General features: G+C 29.0%; 2 protein-coding genes across 2 annotated transcripts; one reads left to right on the top strand and one right to left on the bottom strand.

The window, feature by feature from the left end:
• Nucleotides 1-3,934: 3,934 nt before the first annotated feature.
• Nucleotides 3,935-5,262, bottom strand: LOC135138890 (ADP-ribosylation factor-like protein 6-interacting protein 1). Its single transcript, XM_064068919.1, has 4 exons — nucleotides 4,910-5,262; nucleotides 4,596-4,710; nucleotides 4,292-4,548; nucleotides 3,935-4,244 (listed from the first exon to the last, which is right to left on the bottom strand). The coding sequence occupies exons 1-4, from the start codon at nucleotides 4,919-4,921 to the stop codon at nucleotides 4,029-4,031; spliced, it is 600 nt and encodes a 199-aa protein (XP_063924989.1). The 5' UTR covers nucleotides 4,922-5,262; the 3' UTR covers nucleotides 3,935-4,028.
• A 167-nt stretch (nucleotides 5,263-5,429) lies between these two features.
• On the top strand, nucleotides 5,430-6,586 carry LOC135138880 (ubiquitin-conjugating enzyme E2 S). Its single transcript, XM_064068908.1, has 5 exons — nucleotides 5,430-5,692; nucleotides 5,740-5,893; nucleotides 5,940-6,127; nucleotides 6,177-6,305; nucleotides 6,353-6,586. Exons 1-5 carry the CDS (start codon nucleotides 5,675-5,677, stop codon nucleotides 6,485-6,487), a joined length of 624 nt encoding a protein of 207 aa, XP_063924978.1. The 5' UTR covers nucleotides 5,430-5,674; the 3' UTR covers nucleotides 6,488-6,586.
• The last annotated feature ends 5,819 nt before the right edge of the window (nucleotides 6,587-12,405 follow it).

Here is a 12,405-nt window from a genome sequence, read left to right as displayed (position 1 = left end):
CAATTTTTGCATTTTACAAATTTACAATTTTTCAATTTCTTATTTTAACAAATTTTCAATTTCTCATTTTTACAATTTTTCGATTTTTCAATGTTTCTTTTCTTCAATTCTTCGACGCTCAAATTTTTGAATTTGCAATTTTTCCATTTGTTAATTTTCCGATTTTATAATTTTACAATTTTTAGACTCTAGAATATTTCCTTATTTAAGTTTTTCGACTTTTCAATTTTTCTATTTGCAATCTGTCAATTTTTCGAATTTCGAATTTATAGATCCTGTTTTAAATTTTTGTTTTTTTCAACCTGCCGATTTTTCAGTTTTTCGTTTTTCTATTTTTAAATATTTCCATTTTTCAGTTTGCCGATTTTTCGAGTTTTCAATTTCTCGTTTCTTCAATTTTTCAGTTTGCAATTTTTTGATTATACAATTTTTTGTTTAAAATGTTTGGTTTTTTCAATATTTTCAATTTTCAATTTCTCGACGAGCAAATTTTTGAGTTTATAATTTTTCGATTTATTAATTTTCCGATTTTACAATTTTTCCACTTTGAAATATTTCGTTATTTCAATTTTTCGATTTGCAATGTGTCAATTTTTCGAATTTCGAGTTTATAGATGCTATTTTAAGTTTTTGTTGTTGCAACCTGCCGATTTTTCGCTTTTTAGAATTTTCAAAATTTCGATTTAACAATATTACGCGCTTCAGTTTTTCGGTATTTCAATTTTACAATTTTTTGTTTTTTCAATTTTTCGTATTTTCAGAATTTCCATTTTTCAGTTTCCCGATTTAATTTTTGATTTTTCGAGTTCTCGTTCCTTCAATTTTTCAGTTTTTTACAATTCGACTTTTCGAATTTTTAGTTTTTAAAATTTTTCAATTCAATATTTTTATTTTTCAGTTTCGCGATTTGTAAGTTTCCAATTTTTAATTTTTTTTGTTTCTTCACTCTTTCAATTTGAAATTATTAAATTATTGATTTTTCAACTATTTAATTTTTAAATTATTAAATTTTTCGATCTACAATTTTACGATTTTACAATTTTCTTTTTCAATTATCGCTTTTTAAGTTTTCAATTTTTCTAATGTGTCTAATTTTTAATATTTGTTCCTTCAATTTGCAATATTTTATTTTACAATTTGTCAATTTTTAGACATTTGATTTTTTTCCTTTTTTCGATTTTTCAATTTTTCAGTTTTTTGTTTGTTCAAATTTTCGATGAAGAAATTTTGATTTTACATTTTTTCTATTTGCAGTTTTTCGGATTTACAATTTTTCTATTTTTTCTATACTTTCGATTTTTCATTTTCTCGCTTTTTAATTTTTTGATTTTTCAATTTTTTCAGTTTCTGCATTTTTAGTTTTTCGTTTTTTTTTGACTGCCAATTTTTCGATTTTACAATTTTCACATTTCGTTTCTTCAATTTTGGATTTGAGAATTTTTGAAGTTTGCAGTTTTTCGATTTTTTAATTTTATTTTTTAAGAAAAAAGGCGAAATATAAGCCCCGCCCACCCACCCTATCTCAATTCTGATGATTTTTTTTATTCGTCGTAAGCCGAGGAGTGGAGCTTAATTGCAAAATCCTTATTTCTCAACAAGAAATAGAAAACATGTTACTGAGTATCGTGTTGTTCAAATACTATGTGTATTAAGAAAAAACAAGTCAAAAATTAAGCTCCACCCATATTCATCCCAACTTTTGAATTTTTCAATTATTTGATTTTTAATTTTTGTTTCTTCTATTTGAATTTTTTTTAATTTTACAATTTTAAAATTTTTAGACATTTCAATTTTTCCTTTTTCGATTAACAAATTTTTGATTTTCATTATTTTACAATTTGTCAATTTTTAGACGTTTGATTTTTTTTCCTTTTTTCGATTTTCCATTTTTTCAGTTTTTCGATTTGCAGTTTTTCGGATTTACAATTTTTTTAAATTTTCCGATTTTACTTTTTTCGGTTTTTCAATATCTGAGTTTTTAGTTTTTCTATTTCAATTCCTTTTCGACTGGCAATTTTTCGATTTTACAATTTTACAATTTTTCGTTTTTTCAGTATTTCCATTTTTCAATTTCCTGATTTTTAATTTTTCGTTTTTTCAATGTTTCTTTTCTTCAATTCTTCGACGTTCAAATTCTTGAATTTGCAATTGTTCTACTTGTTAATTTTCCGATTTTATAATTTTACAATTTTTCGACTCTAGAATATTTCTTTCAAGTTTTTAGACTTTTCAATTTTTCTATTTGCAATCTGTCAATTTTTCGAATTTCTGATTTATAGGTCCTATTATAAATTTTTGTTTTTTCAACGTGCCGATTTTTCAGGTTTTCGTTTTTCTATTTTTGGATATTTCCATTTTTCAGTTTGCCGTTTTTTAATTTTTCGAGTTTTCAATTTCTCGTTTCTTCAATTTTTCAGTTTGCAATTTTTTGTTTAAAATTTTTGGTTTTTTCAATATTTTCACTTTTCAATTTCTCGACGAGCAAATTTTTGATTTTACAATTTTTCGATTTGTTAATTTTCCGATTTTAAAATTTTTGCACTTGGCAATATTGCGTTATTTCAATTTTTCGATTTGCAATGTGTCAATTTTTCGAATTTCGAGTTTATAGATGCTATTTTAAGTTTTTGTTTTTGCAACCTGCCGATTTTTCACTTTTTAGAATTTTCAAAATTTCGATTTAACAATATTTCGTGCTTCAGTTTTTCAGTATTTGAATTTTACAATTTTTTGTTTTTTCAATTTTTCGTTTTTTCAGTATTTCCATTTTTCAGTTTCCCGATTTTTTATTTTTCCTAGTTTTTTACAATTTTTCGACTTTTCGAATTTTTAGTTTTTAAAATTTTTCAATTCAATATTTTCACTTTTCAGTTTCGCGATTTGTAAGTTTTCAATTTTTCAACTTTTAATTTTTAAATTACTGAATTTTTCGATCTGCAATTTTACGATTTTACAATTTTCTTTTTCAATTATCGCTTTTTAAGTTTTAAATTTTTGTTTCTTTAATTTGCAATTTTTTATTTTACAATTAGATGTTTTTTTTCCTTTTTTCAATTTTTCACTTTTTCGTTTGTACAAATTTTCGATCAAGAAATTTTTGATTTTACATTTTTTCTATTTGCAGTTTTTCGACTTTACAATTTTTCCATTTTTTCATTTTCTCACTTTTTAATTTTTTTATTCTTCGTTTTTTGAATCTAAAAATTTTCATTCTACAATTTTTCAATTTACAGTTTTTCACTTTTCGATTTTTTGGTTTTTTCAGTTTCACATTTTTTTTTTCGATTTTTCAGTTCATCGAATTTTTATTTTTCAATTTGTCGAAGAAGCAACAACGTCCATCAGGAACAATAATACAAAATCTGATTTTTTTAAATTTTCAAAATTTGAGTTTTTTTTTTTCTTGAAAATTCATAAGTTCTCAGTTTCTCTCTTGATGAATTTTTCATTCGTTGTCTGACCGAGGCGTGGAGCCTAATTGCAAAATCGATACTTTTCTGCAAAAATTTACCATTTTAAACATGTTTCTTGTTGTGAAAAGAAGACTACACATATTAAGAAAAAAAAAAGAGCAAAATATGAACTCTTGTAGTTATAATTTGTTTTTGAAACGAATAATGGCAATAAATCTTGTTGATTTAAACATCGAGAAATTTGATTTTCGTGGAATACCAATTCCTGTCAATCATAAAAATGTCCCTCTACTTCAGGGGATTTTCCTTCAAGTTGGCAGCATTGCACACTACCGCAAACTGCAATTTGATTGGTTGAAAACCCAACGTCAATGTAACGGCGAAAGTTAAATAAAAACTTCCCAATAATAGACAACCTTTAAAATATGCTGTACTGATGAGACCTAAGGACATCGAAACTAGTCTACAGATGTTTGCGTCAAAATGAAACCCTACTTCTATACCTCACTAACGCTTGTAGCTTTTTAATTACAAAAATGTTTATTTGTATAAAACTACAGTTAAATTACATCAGTCCAAAGTATCACACAACTTCATATTAATAGTTTGAGCAAATTAATCTTTTTTCTCTGGCAATTTTGATTTGCCTTGTCTCAAAAGCTCCGTCACGAAATTGTGTATTTGCTCACTGCATCTCCGTATCATGCCCTTGTGCTCCATACCCGGAAACAGCATCAACAGCGTAACCAAAACATACGCTATGAACAGATTATTAAAAGAACATCCAATATACGCCAGCAAGCTCAAAAACACGATTGTCAAACCAAAATACTGAAACCAAAACATGAAATTGTCCATCTGTGTGAAACAACAATTACCATTTTTCTATTGGTGTTCTTCATTCTATAGTAGCGCCCCCACGCCAACTCTATCTTCGCCTTATATAAAACAATGCTGGTGCACAACTCCTCAAACTCCTGCTCCTTCCGACTTGTCCATTTCTCGGGTTTAAAAAACGAGCTCGCAATTGTGGGAATCATGTAGTCACAAACCGTCAAAACTAAACCAAATACTGAAACTACAGTTAAAATACTGGGGTCCAGCAGCCACAAAAACGTGAACAGTATCGTGCTACCTAAAACAACGGGTCATTGCGTTTCGCTACTTGTATGACGCAGTTACCCCCGACGAGCGCAGTGGGGTGCCACTGTTTGTCCCAAATAAAAACCTTCTTCCCGAGAAGGACTATCTCCTTCCAGTGCTCCAACGCATGTTTGAGCTTCCTGATTTGCGCCTCCTGAAAGTCATTATGTAAAAACCTGACGTCAAAAAGGTGCAATGTGGGTGATACCATCACGGAGGGATAGGAAAATTTTGAGTGTTTTGAGTCTGGACAGGATGGTTTATTGAAATCACGGGGGTATTTGCGATTGACGAAAACGTCGCCTGCCTGGAAGGGACAGTTAAAGGACGTGTTTTTTGGAGCGATTTGTTACCTGATCGGTCATTTTGCCTCCTTTTATCGGTTCATTCACTTTTAAATTGGAAAATGACTGACGTTTCAATTTCACAATTCTTTTGTTTATTGTGCACGATTCACAGATGACTTGATCAGCGATTTACCGTTGAATTAACCACAGAAATTGAACCAAAATAGAGCGCTTTCGATTGGCGCTGGGGTCAATCTGGTGCGTGACGTCGCAGACCATGATAAAAAAAACGAATCAGTTTTTGCAAGCTCAAGGTTAAACCTATTATTAAAGCATTGTGTGTATTATTACAGCAAACCTTAACCTTAATTTTTAAAGTCGAATTTCGTGTATTGTCATAATCAGCAGTTTTTTTTTTGAATAATCTATTGACGCTGTTAACGGTTGGAGTTTTTGTGACGTTTTTTTTGTCCATGATACGCAACCGTCTGTCGACAGATGGCGCCATTTTCGCTGTCTATTTTTTTCCACGATTTATTTTCTTTCGCATTTTTGTCATCTTCGGGGTGTTTTTCTCCAACCCCGGGGTGCCTTTTCGCGTCAAAATTGCCGCTTAATTCGCCCGAAATATGATTTTTCGTCGGCGCGTGGTCCCCGGGTCCGAGATTAAACTGTCATAATTCCAAGCATGTGATTGGTGGCAAAATTCAAATTTCGTTGTCGCTCTGTTTTGCTCTAGAACGCTAAGCTGATGTTTGTTATCACGTTTGTCAAAGTGATTAGCTTCTAGAAATCGCCAATTTCGTTCAAATTTTGTGATATTTTTACTTTATGGCAACTGCTGGAACGGTAAGTGTGGTTGTATGGTGATTTTCGTGCATTTCTCCCTTTTTTAGATGTCAAACAATGTCGAGAATCTTTCGCCTCAGATAATAAGGCGTGTTGTCAAAGAAATGGAAGATCTAGTCTCAAACCCACCTGAAGGTATTAAAGTTCAAATTAACGACGAGGATGTGACTGATATTCAAGCTTACATTGACGGACCTGCAGGTGGGTGATGACCCCTCGATTGACCGACACTGATGACTTGTTTTAGGAACGCCCTATATGGGAGGCGTTTTTAAAGTGAAACTCACTCTAGGGAAAGGATTTCCGCAAGAGCCACCCAAAGCGTTCTTTTTAACCAAGATTTTCCACCCAAATGTGGCTGCTAACGGGGAGATTTGCGTCAACACGTTAAAAAAGGATTGGAAGTCAGACCTCGGAATCAAACATATATTATTGGTGCGTAGGGTAATTAACGGCGACTTTAATCACCACTTTCACTTTCTAGACCATTAAATGCCTCCTAATAGTGCCCAACGCTGAGTCAGCTCTCAATGAAGAAGCTGGAAAGCTACTTTTAGAACAATACGAAGATTACTCCCAAAGAGCTAAGATGATGACGGAAATTCACGCTCAAGTGAGTCTTGTCGTGTCATAGATGATAAAAATTACACGTTTTTTTAGCCGCAGAAAATCTCGAAGGGTTGCAGCGGTGAAGGGCCCCTTGCCAAGAAACACGCCAGCGACAAAAACAAACAACTCACAGCAGAGAAAAAGAAGATACTTAAAGACAAGAAACGAACTTTAAAGCGTTTATGAAATCTATACTGCCATTCTTGTTTTTGTTTTTTCTTCTACTATTGAAATTATATTTTGTGTCAGAACTATATTTAATTTAAATTATATTCTTTAAGTAGTTGTGTGTGCTACATTGAGTTGAGTCCTAATATTTCCTTGGTTGAGCGGTCTAACTGCTCGATTTTTGTTATGTAGTGCATGCACAAGGTGCAATTTCGTTTTCAATCAAAATGTTCATGGCTCAGTGTTCACTTGTGTTAAACATGTCAATTAATCAGTGTCTTGCAATTAAGGGTCATTATTATTTGCCTAACTCTCTAAATCTGGATTTTTTACGGCCTTTGGTACAATTTGGTGTTTATTTGTAACTAAACTGAGCCTCTAGGATGTATTGTGGTAGTGAATTGTGAACCATTATTTATTAATAAAATAAAGAAATTAGGGTTTTGTTACTAAGATATTGCCACTGTCCTTGCCTGATGGTCATAGTTGGGTGTTTTGTGGGGTGGGGACAAGGTATGTCGTAGGCGTTTTTTATTGGATGATGGACAAAAGTAGGAGGAGCGGGAGGTTAACTTAAGACCAGAGAACATAGAGAAGCGTTATAGTTTAAATTAAATGACGGTTGAGGACTCCGACTTATGTTGGCAACAGTGTTTGTTTCTAACTAGGAATAAAATTAATTACAATATTTGAATATTTCGATTTTTCAATTTTTGACTTTTATAAACTCTATTTGTCGATTTTTCAATCGATTGATTTTTCAGGTTTTTTGGTTTTTCAATTTTTCTATTTTTTCAGGGTTCGATTTTTCAACTTCACTTTTTTTATTTTTCGATTTCCCAATTTTTCAATTTTTTTATTTCTCAGTTTTTGGACATTTCAGTTTTGGGATTTTTCAGTTTACTTATTTTTGCATTTTTCGATCTTACGATTTTGCAGGTTTTTAATTTTTCAATTTTTCGATTTTTTTAAGGTTTCGATATTTCGACTTCACTTTTTTGATTTTTCGATTTCTCAATTTTTCGATTCTTTAGGTTCTCAGTTTTTGGATATTTCAGTTTTGGGTTTTGGGATTTTTCAATATTTCTGTTCTTCGACGTTTCCATTTTTGACTTCTGGATTTTTCGATGTGTTAACTTTTTTTCGATTTTTAAATTTTAGGTTTCTCAATTTTTTGGTATTTTAATTTTTCAATATTTATAATTTTAGATTTTTCGATTTCTCGATTTTTTATTTCAGCTCTTCCATATTTCAATTTTTCAAATGTTTCGATTTTTCGACTTCCCGGTTTTAGATTTTCTGTTTTTCAGTTGTCGTTTTTTCAAATTTTCGATTTTTCAATTTTTCAAATTTGGCATTTATAAACTGTCAATTTTTCGATTTTACAATTAATCGATGTTTTAATTTTCCCATTTCTTGACTTTCGAGGGTTTCGATTTTCCTGTTCTTTAATTCTTTAATTTTTCGATTTTTCATTTTTTAATTTTTTTAAGGTTTCGATTTTTCGACTTCACTTTTTGGATTTTTCGACTTTGTAGGTTCGCAGTTTTTGGATATTTTAGTTTTCGGATTTTTCCGGATATTAGATTCTCAGTTTATCTTTCATTTTTCAGTTTTTCGATATCTCAGTTTTGGGATTTTTCAATATTTCGATTCTTCGACTTTTCGATTTTTGACTCCTGGATGTTTCGATGTGTCGATTTTTTTACTTTTTCGATTTTTCAATTTTTCGATTTTTAAATTTTAAATTCTTTAATTTTTAAAATTTTGGATATTTCGATTTCTCGATTTTTCATTTCAGTTCATCGATATTTCAATTTTTCAAGTTTTCGAATTTTTCAAATGTTTCGATTTTTTAATCTTTTGATTTTTCGACTTCCCGGTTTTAGATTTTCTGTTTTTCAGTTGTCATTTTGTCAAATTTTCAAATTTGACTTTCATAAACTCGATTTTTCAATTAATCGATGTTTTGATTTTCCCATTTCTTGACCTTCGAGTGTTTCGATTTTCCTGTTGTTCAATTCTTTAATTTTTTGATTTTTCGGGTTTTTGATTATTCAATTTTTCGATTTGTTAAGGCTTCTATTTTTCGGCTTCACTTTTTTGATTTTTCGATTTTTCAGTTTTTAGATATTTCAGTTTTAGGACTTTTCAATATTTCAGTTCTTCGGCTTTTTTATTTTTGACTTCTGGATTTTTCAATTTTTGGATTTTTAAATTTTAGATTTTTCAATCTTTTGATATTTTAATTTTTCAATATTTCTTAATCCTTCGATTTTTCGACTTCACTTTTTGGATTTTTCGAATGCTCAATTTTTCGACTTTTTAGGTTCTCAGTTTTTGGATATTTCAGATTTCGGATTTTTCAGGTTTTCCATTTTTCAGTTTATCTTTCAGTTTTCAGTTTTTCGATATTTCAGTTTTGGGATTTTTCAATATTTCGACTCTTCGACTTTTCCATTTTTGGCTTCTGGAGTTTTCGTTGTGTCGATTTTTTTACTTTTTCGGTGTTTTCAATTTTTCGATTGCTTAATTTTTCGATTTTTCGACTTCCCCGTTTTAGATTTTCTGTTTTCAATTGTCGCTTTAAATTTTTCGAATTTTCAATGTTTCGATTTCTCGATTTAGTTTCCCATTTTTAGTTTTTCTTTCATTTTTCAGTTTTTCGAAATTTCAGTTTTGGGATTTTTCAATATTTCGACTTTTCGACTTTTAGATTTTCGACTCCTGAATGTTTCGATGTGTCGATTTTTTTACTTTTTAGATTTTTCAATTTTTCGATTTTTAAATTTTAGATTATTTAATTTTTAAAATTTTAGATTTTTCGATTTCTCGATTTTTCATTTCAGTTCTTCGATATTTCAATTTTTCAAGTTTTTGAATTTTTCAAATGTTTCGATTTTTTAATCCTTTGATTTTTCGACTTCCCGGTGTTAGATTTTCTGTTTTTCAATTGTCATTTTGTCAAATTTTCGATTTTTTAATTTTTCAAATTTGACTTTCATAAACTCTCAATTTTTCGATTTTTCAATTAATCGATGTTTTGATTTTCCCATTTCTTTAGCTTCAAGTGCTTCGATTTTCCTGTTGTTCAATTCTTTAATTTTTCGATTTTTGAAGGTTTCTATTTTTCGACTTCACTTTTTGGATTTTTCGATTGCTCAATTTTTCGACTTTTTAGGTTCTCAGTTTTTGGATATTTCAGTTTTCGGATTTTTGAGGTTTTCCATTTTTCAGTTTATCTTTCATTTTTCAGTTTTTCGATATTTCAGTTTTGGGATTTTTCAATATTTCGACTCTTCGACTTTTCGATTTTTGGCTTCTGAAGTTTTCGATGTGTCGATTTTTTTAGTTTTTAGATTTTTCAATTTTTCGATTGCTTAATCTTTCGATTTTTCGATTTTTCAATGTTTTGATTTCCCGATTTAGTTTCCCATTTTTAGTTTTTCTTTCATTTTTCAGTTTTTCCATATTTCAATATTTCGATTCTTCGACTTTTCGATTTTTGACTCCTGAATGTTTCGATGTGTCGATTTTTTTAGTTTTTCGATTTTTCAATTTTTCGATTTTTAAATTTTAGATTCTTTAATTTTTAAAATTTTAGATTTTTCGATTTCTCGATTTTTCATTTCAGTTCTTCGATATTTCAATTTTTCAAGTTTTCGAATTTTTCAAATGTTTCGATTTTTTAATCTTTTGATTTTTTGACTTCCCGGTTTTAGATTTTCTGTTTTTCAATTGTCATTTTGTCAAATTTTCGATTTTTTAATTTTTCAAATTTGACTTTCATAAACTCTCAATTTTTCGATTTTTCAATCAATCGATGTTTTGATTTTCCCATTTCTTGACCTTCAAGTGTTTCGATTTTCCTGTTTTTCAATTCTTTAATTTTTTGATTTTTCAGGTTTGTTGATTTTTCAATTTCGATTTCTATTTTTCGACTTCACTTTTTTGATTTTTCGATTTTTCAGTATTTCAATTCTTCGACCTTTTTATTTTTGACTTCTGGATTTTTCGATATGTCTACCTTTTTACTTTTTCGATTTTTCAATTTTTGGATTTTTAAATTTTAGATTTTTCAATCTTTTGATATTTTAATTTTTCGATATTTCTTAATTTTTTGATTTTTCGACTTCACTTTCTGGATTTTTCGATTGCTCAATTTTTCGACTTTTTAGGTTCTCTGTTTTTGGATATTTCAGTTTTCGGATTTTTCAGGTTTTCCATTTTTCACTTTATCTTTCATTTTTCAGTTTTGCGATTTTTCAATATTTCGACTCTTTCACTTTTCGATTCTTGGCTTTTGGAGTTTTCGATGTGTCAATTTTTTTACTTTTTCGGATTTTTCAATTTTTCGATTGCTTAATCTTTCAATTTTTCGACTTCCCGGTTTTAGATTTTCTGTTTTCAATTGCAGCTTTAAATTTTTCGGTTTTTCAATGTTTTGATTTCCCGATTTAGTTTCCCATTTTAAGTTTTTCTTTCATTTTTCAGTTTTTCGATATTTCAGTTTTGGGATTTTTCAATATTTCGTTTCTTCGACTTTTCGATTTTTGACTCTTGGATGTTTCGATGTGTCGATTTTTTTACTTTTTCGATTTTTAAATTTTAGATTCTTTAATTTTTAAAATTTTAGATTTTTCGATTTCTCGATTTTTCATTTGAGTTCTTCGATATTTCAATTTTTAAAGTTTTTGAATTTTTCAAATGTTTCGATTTTTTAATCTTTTGATTTTTCGACTTCCCGGTTTTAGATTTTCTGTTTTTCAATTGTCATTTTGTCAAATTTTCGATTTTTTAATTTTTCAAATTTGACTTTCATAAACTCTCAATTTTTCGATTTTTCAATCAATCGATGTTTTGATTTTCTCATTTCTTGACCTTCGAGTGCTTCGATTTTCCTGTTGTTCAATTCTTTAATTTTTCGATTTTTGAAGGTTTCTATTTTTCGACTTCACCTTTTTGATTTTTCGATTTTTCAGTTTTCAGATATTTCAGTTTTAGGACTTTTCAATATTTGTGTCTACCTTGTTACTTTTTCGATTTTTCAATTTTTGGATTTTTTAATTTTAGATTTTTCAATCTTTTGATATTTTAATTTTTCAAAATTTCTTAGTCTTTCGATTTTTCGACTTCACTTTTTGGATTTTTCGATTGCTGAATTTTTCGACTTTTTAGGTTCTCAGTTTTTGGATATTTCAGTTTTCGGATTTTTCAGGTTTTCCATTTTATCTTTCATTTTTCAGTTTTGGAATTTTTCAATATTTCGACTCTTTGACTTTTCGATTTTTGGCTTTTGGAGTTTTCGATGTGTCAATTTTTTTACTTTTTCGGTTTTTTCAATTTTTCGATTGCTTAATCTTTCGATTTTTCGACTTCCCGGTTTTAGATTTTCTGTTTTCAATTGTCGCTTTAAATTTTTCGATTTTTCAATGTTTTGGTTTCCCGATTTAGTTTCCCATTTTTAGTTTTTCTTTCATTTTTCAGTTTTTCGATATCTCAGGCTTGGGATTTTTCAATATTTCGATTCTTAGACTTTTCGCTTTTTGATTCGTGGATTTTTCGATGTGTCGATTATTTTACTTTCTACATTTTTCAATTTTTCGATTTTAAATTTTAGATGCTTTAATTTTTAAAATGTTAGATTTTTCAATTTCTTGATTTTTGAGTTCAGTTCTTCGATATTTGAATTTTTCAAGTTTTCGAATTTTTCAAATGTTTCGATTTTTTAATCTTTTGATTTTTCGACTTCCCGGTTTTAGATTTCCTGTTTTTCAATTGTCATTTTGTCAAATTTTCGATTTTTTAATTTTTCAAATTTGACTTCCATAAACTCTGAATTTTTCGATCTTTCAATTAATCGATGTTTTGATTTTCCCATTTCTTGACTTTCGAGTGTTTTGATTTTCCTGTTGTTCAATTCTTTAATTTTTGAG

This window comes from Zophobas morio, unplaced genomic scaffold (assembly GCF_036711695.1).
Source record: "Zophobas morio isolate AGI-343-1 ecotype UQ-CSIRO unplaced genomic scaffold, CSIRO_AGI_Zmor_V1 ptg000004l, whole genome shotgun sequence".
Classification (NCBI taxonomy): Eukaryota; Metazoa; Arthropoda; class Insecta; order Coleoptera; family Tenebrionidae; genus Zophobas; species Zophobas morio.
This window is presented reverse-complemented; position numbering and strand designations above follow the sequence as displayed.

Excerpts from the sequence above, each read along its gene's own strand:
- LOC135138890 (XM_064068919.1), bottom strand. Across the intron at positions 4,549-4,595 it reads CCCCACTGCGCTCGTCGGGG|GTAGCACGATACTGTTCACG; the intron begins GTAACTGCGTCA and ends CCGTTGTTTTAG. Across the intron at positions 4,245-4,291 it reads AGAACACCAATAGAAAAATG|TATTTTGGTTTGACAATCGT; the intron begins GTAATTGTTGTT and ends TTTTGGTTTCAG.
- LOC135138880 (XM_064068908.1), top strand. Across the intron at positions 5,894-5,939 it reads TTACATTGACGGACCTGCAG|GAACGCCCTATATGGGAGGC; the intron begins GTGGGTGATGAC and ends GACTTGTTTTAG. Across the intron at positions 6,128-6,176 it reads GAATCAAACATATATTATTG|ACCATTAAATGCCTCCTAAT; the intron begins GTGCGTAGGGTA and ends TTCACTTTCTAG.